General features: G+C 52.2%; 1 protein-coding gene across 1 annotated transcript; it reads left to right on the top strand.

Annotated features, from left to right (window-relative positions):
* The first annotated feature begins 210 nt into the window (after positions 1-210).
* CA9 (carbonic anhydrase 9) lies at positions 211-5,414 on the top strand. Its single transcript, XM_054584994.1, is given in 11 exon segments — positions 211-583; positions 1,417-1,446; positions 1,730-1,900; positions 2,071-2,213; positions 2,299-2,391; positions 3,398-3,464; positions 4,244-4,401; positions 4,570-4,741; positions 4,744-4,814; positions 4,816-4,861; positions 5,286-5,414. Coding segments are annotated over 11 exon segments (1,395 nt in total). The 5' UTR covers positions 211-237; the 3' UTR covers positions 5,384-5,414.
* The last annotated feature ends 340 nt before the right edge of the window (positions 5,415-5,754 follow it).

The following is a 5,754-nucleotide window of genomic DNA, read 5'->3' as shown; positions in this document are numbered from 1 at the left end:
TGATAACCTTGTGCCTGTGCACATACCTGCCCCCAGTCCACCCCAATCCAGGCTATGGTATCGGGCAGGTGGCAAAGGGCCAGAGAGACCCGAGGGACTTTGGCTCCATCTCTACAGAAAGGCACTTTGTGAGTCAGCCGGTTCCCCTCCAGGATTGCTCCTCCCCCACCCAGCTCCTGTTTCCGATGCACGTACAGCCCGTACACACCGTGTGTCTGTGGCTGTACAGTCAGCCACATGGCTCTCCTGTGCCCCAGACCCTGCCTCCCTCTGTTGATCTCAGCCCCTGCTCCAGGTCCCAGTGTGCAACTGCTGCTGTTACTGCTGCTCTTGGTACCTGCCCATCCCCAGAGCCTATCCCGGATGCAGGGGACTCCCTCTATGGGAGGAGATTCATCTGAAGAAGATGATCCACTGGGCGAGGAGGACCTGCCCAGTGAAGAAGATCCACCTGGAGAGGAGGACTCACCTGGAATGAAGACTGAAACAGAAGAAGACGACTCTCTGAAGATAGAGGATCTACCCACTGAGGCTCCCAGGGACACTCAAGTGCCCCAGGACAATGCTGAAAGGAACAACAAAGGTAAGTGGTCATCAGCCCTCCCAATCTAGGCTCCAGGAGGTTTGTACCTCCTTTCACTGAATCCCCAGCCCAAGCAGGGATTGTTCAGGGAAGGGAAGGAGCCTGTACTCTGACACTAGCCTTTCCCAGCCCTAGGAGCTCTCATGCTACTAGATCCTTCCCCCTTTTCAGAGCTAAAAGGGGACGGTTGGGGAGACAAAACTGGGGCACAGATGGAGGGAGATGAGTAGGAAGAGGTGGGAAAGAAAGGGGAAGGTTGGAGAGGAGAAAAAGACTAGGAATGTGGAGCGAAAACATGGGTAGAAATAAGAGTATGAAGGAAGAGAAGAGGAAGGATGGGGGTACCAGAGGAAGAGCAGGAAGGGCTCACCTGCTCAAGTGTAGATACAGACCTAGGAAGGAGGGAACAGCCAGTAGGGGGGCCCTGGTGTCTTGACTTCCAAGCCAGGAACTTTGGGGAGAAAGTTTAGAAACCAGAAAGGGAAGAGGGATGAGGGGAGGGGAGGGAAAGGTAAGGGAGAAAGGAAAGATACTCTACTGATTTGGGGCTGGGGACTGAGGCCCGCACCCATTTTACCAACACAGTGGTTGCAAACCGGTATCTTCGTGGTCAGCAGGATCTGTGTGGGCCACCATGCTGTGGTGTTATGTTTGGCTGCACTCTACTGTGCTGCACACCTAGCCAGCTTTAGGCATTTCTGTTATTTGCTATGCCTCTGTCAGGCATCTGAGTTTGTGAAGTTCTCCTAGTGAGGGGATCGCCCTCCTCGTTCTGGCCATTGGGGAAGGCCTGGGCTCCAAGAGCAGAGTCCTAATCCTTCTCATTTATGCAGGGGACGGACACAATCATTGGCGCTATGGAGGTGAGACAACCACTCAGTCTGGGCACCCAGCTCTGCTCACCTGTCCCCCAACCATCCCAGAACTCTAGTCCTGGCCGTCCCCCCCCCCACGCCCCCCCTCCCCCCACCATGTGCACGTCTGCCAATCCCCAACATGGCCGGGTGCCTATATCCCTGTGCACTTCCCCGATTTCTATTTCCCGCCCCGTGTCCTCAGACTCCACCTCTTCACTTTTTCTCTCCAGCATCACTTTAAGTTCCGGATCTTATCACTAGACTTCCTATCCGTACTCTCCCACCACAGGCGGCCCGCCCTGGCCCCAGGTGTCCCCAGCCTGCGCAGACCGCTTCCAGTCCCCCGTAGATATCCGCCCGGAGCTCACCGCATTTTGCCCTGCCCTGCGACCCCTGGAACTCCTTGGCTTTGAGCTCCCGCCACTTCCAAAACTGCGCCTACGCAACAATGGCCACACTGGTGAGGCGGTCCCAGGGCGGAGCCTCGGGGGAGTAGCGGAGGCTACCTGGAGACCCGACCAGGCCTTGGGGAGCAGGACCGTTCCCGCAAAGCTTGGGGGTTAGGCTGGCTCCTAGGGACGGGGCCGGGCAGGGTCCAGCTCCCCGGCTCACCCACTCTCCCCCCCGCAGTGCAGCTGACTCTGCCTCCCGGGCTAGTCATGGCCCTGGGTCCCGGGCGGGAGTACCGGGCTGTGCAGTTGCATCTGCACTGGGGGTCTGCCAGTCGCCCAGGCTCGGAACACACCGTTGGCGGCCAGCATTTCCCTGCTGAGGTGAGCGCGCAGCAGCTGCCTGCAGAGGGACGAAGGGTGCTGGGGGAGGGGATCTTGCCCATTCCTACCAGCCCGTTCTCTCCAGATCCACGTGGTTCACCTCAGCGCTGCATTTGCCAAAGTTGACGAGGCCTTGGGGCGCCCAGGAGGCTTGGCCGTGCTGGCTGCCTTTCTGCAGGTACCAGCCCTGGACACGCCCGCTCCCGTCATTCCCATACCCCCAGGCTCAGTGTATCCCGTCTGCAGAGACCTGTCCCAGCACACTCATCCTGGCTCCTGCTTATCCTCATTGGCTCATTAGTTCATTCATTCAACACCCACTGTGAGGGAGGCACTGGGCCTCAAAAAGGATTCAGAAACTGTGGGTTCTTGTCTCCAGCGAGCCCACAGCCAGTGAAGGAGGCTGATAGGGTAAACATATACAAAGGACGGACTAAAAGGAGGTGGTCAGGGAAGGCTTCTCAGAGGAGGTGAAACTGGAAGACTTCATTAGTGGGAAAGAAAAGGAGATGTTCCATGCAGAGAAATGGTATGTGCAAAGACTCAGAATATGGCCTATTCAGGGAATGCCAAATGTAATAAAGCGGATATGAGGAAGAGGAATTTCTCTAATGCTCCTATAACAATAATATCCCCCTTTGTGAAATAAAGTCTAGAGAAACAGTGACCTCTTTGGACCTGTAATGATCAAGGCTCCATACACCGATTAAAGGAAGCTAGTAAAATGGAGGGATGAGGGGACACATGCTAGGCTCACTCAGGCCCTGACTCCTTAACGCCAGCCTCAAAGCACAAAGTTCAGAGAAGTGCTTCGGAAATAACATGGCCTTGCTCCCAAAGTCAAACACATGGACTATCAAGGTGAATGCAGAGGTAACATGAACACAGACGTCATCATGGTTTTCAAGAGTGGGGCCCAGGTCATGAGGGCCCTGTATCCTAGTGGCCCACCTTCCTCCTGCTCCTCCAATTTGCCATTGAAAATGAGCCCGTTGAGCTTGTTAGGTTAGTTTGCAGAATAGGAATAAGTCGATTTTGAGTAATGATACATAAAATTTTGTGTTCCCCCAGCATTCTCAGAGCTGACGAAGGAGGGGGGACTGTGGGAACCCCACCTCACCGTCAGGCCTCCTAGACATAGCTCTAGAGACACGCATTACCTGTCTTGCCCTGTCATCTCCTAGGAAGGCCCAGAAGAAAACAGTGCCTATGAGCAGTTACTGTCCCATTTGGAAGAAGTCGTGGAGGAAGGTATGAAGATGGGGTTCCTCCCACAGGGAGAGGGTTGATGTGTGAACTGGACAACTGTGATCTGATTATACTGTGAAGCTGAACAGAGGCAAACAGGCAAAGACAAACTTCTGCCCACAGGTTTTATGGTTTAAAACCAAAAACCAAACAAACAAAATAATGCAAAAACCAAGTAAGACCAAAACAGTGTTTGGAACTTAGGGATTGCATCTGGAGAGCTAATTTTTTTCTGAGCATCAAATTCTCCTTCATAAGCATCAGATATTTTAAATTTGTAAATATTTATTGATTGATTGATTTTTGAAATCTTTTCCTTCTCAGTCACTCTGGGTCATTTTAAATCTCACCCTACTGGACCTTAAGTTTTGCTAAACTAGAGGATCTGTGCTTTTTGAACTTTGGTCTGTTTTTTATAGTTATAAATATTTGTATTTATTTAGAAGTTACTCTTTTTTGAATAACTGATGTTATTCTATTTTCTTTTTTGATTTACTCTGACCTTACATCTGTGGTCCAGCATGTTATCACAGTATGCAAACCAAGAGTGAAGACCCAGCGGGAGGAACTAAGGACCAATTCTCTCACTCTGTGAGGCTCTGAAGCCTTACTTTCTCCTAAGTTACCTTGTACTGAGCTATGGGAAGGGATACATTTAGTGAAGAAGTGGTTTCAGGGAAGTGAGTCAGCCTGGCTTCTGGGATATGACACTGTATCCCTGCACCCCAGAGCTTTGGAAGGGTGATATCTAGGTGAGATTCTAGCACAGGTCCTTTCTGCAGACTCAGAGACTTGGGTCCCAGGACTGGATGTATCCGCACTGCTGCCCTCCGACCTCAGCCGCTACTTCCGATATGAGGGGTCTCTGACCACACCCCCCTGTGCCCAAGGCGTCATCTGGACTGTGTTCAACCAGACAGTGAGGCTGAGTGCTAAGCAGGTGGGGCTGGAACATGTGGTGAGAAAGGGGAGGCATAATGAAAGCGCTGTGTGGGGAGGAGAGAAGGACGTGGAAGGTGGAGACCTGAGGTACAGGCTGTGAATAGGCCTATGACCCTTTTGTCTCCTTGTCATGAGCCCTCCTTCCACTGTCTAATGACCTCCCTAGCTCCACACCCTCTCTGGCTCCCTGTGGGGACCTGAGGACTCTCGGCTACAGCTCAACTTCCGCACCACGAAGCCTTTGAATGGGCGAATGATTGAGGCCTCCTTCCCGGCCGAAGTGCAGCAGACTGTTGAGCCAGGTGCAGCTTTTTCTGGTACCCGATATTACCATGTCCCCCAGCCACAGGTCTCTCATCTTCCCATGTGTCCCCATTTTTGTGTCACTGGTGGTCACAGCCCCAGCTCTAATGTCTCCTTTTTCTCTTCAGTCCACCTGAATTCCTGTATTGCTGCCGGTGAGTCTGTGCCTCTTTGGCACCTGATGCTGGGGACAACCCTAGGCACAGTTCAGTCGCAGGGCCTAGTCAGGACCACATCTACTGCCTCTCCTTTTCTGAACACACCTCCAACCCCCTTAGGATTGAGTGTCCCATCGAGGTGGGGCGTTGCCTTATTGTCCTCAGGGCAAGAGTTGGTCAGAATGAAGCTCTAGAAATCTCCTAGCATCCTCCTTCCCAACCTCTTTTACTTCATTTTTAGGAAGTAAAAATGAATAGGAATAGGAACTCTTACCCCTCCTTGTGTATCTGTCTTCATCCCTTTGCTGGTAGCTTCTAGATGTGCTAGGGAAGTTAGGGTCGTGGGGAGATACACCAAAGTAGGCCCTTAGGAACCTGCTGACTCCCCTTCACACTGAGGCAGCCTCTGCTCTCCCTACAGGTGATATCCTGGCCTTGGTTTTTGGCATTCTCTTTGCCATCACTAGTATTGCCTTCCTTGTGCAAATGAGAAGGCAGCAAAGGTACGTATTATACTGACCCCCTCCCTCAGGCACAGCCCCTGCTCCCTACGTGGAGTCCAGAAGAGCATCATGCAAATTCCGCACAAATGGGCTCACCCTGGGCCAGTTTTCTGATTAGGCTTCCTTGTCGCATAGACATCCAAGTGGGACCAAAGGGGCTGTTAGCTACCATCCAGCAGAGGTCACTGAGGCTGTTGCCTAGAGGCCTGGAACTTGGAGAACGTGCGAGAAGCCGGCAAGAGGAATCTGAGGGGCAGCTGGAGACTTTGTTCTAGCCTGATCACACCGCTTCCTTTTTAATCACCTATTTTTCTTTAAAGAAGTGTTTCTAATAAAATATGTGGAAGGTAACTTTGTTCCCCAAATCAGAGTGGTGTATCCATTCCC

Source organism: Pteronotus mesoamericanus, unplaced genomic scaffold (assembly GCF_021234165.1).
Source record: "Pteronotus mesoamericanus isolate MK-2021 breed Mesoamerican mustached bat unplaced genomic scaffold, CSHL_Meso_final contig_78, whole genome shotgun sequence".
In the NCBI taxonomy this organism is placed as follows: Eukaryota; Metazoa; Chordata; class Mammalia; order Chiroptera; family Mormoopidae; genus Pteronotus; species Pteronotus mesoamericanus.
The sequence above is the reverse complement of the archived record's forward strand: the minus strand, read 5'-3'. Positions and strand labels throughout refer to the sequence as shown.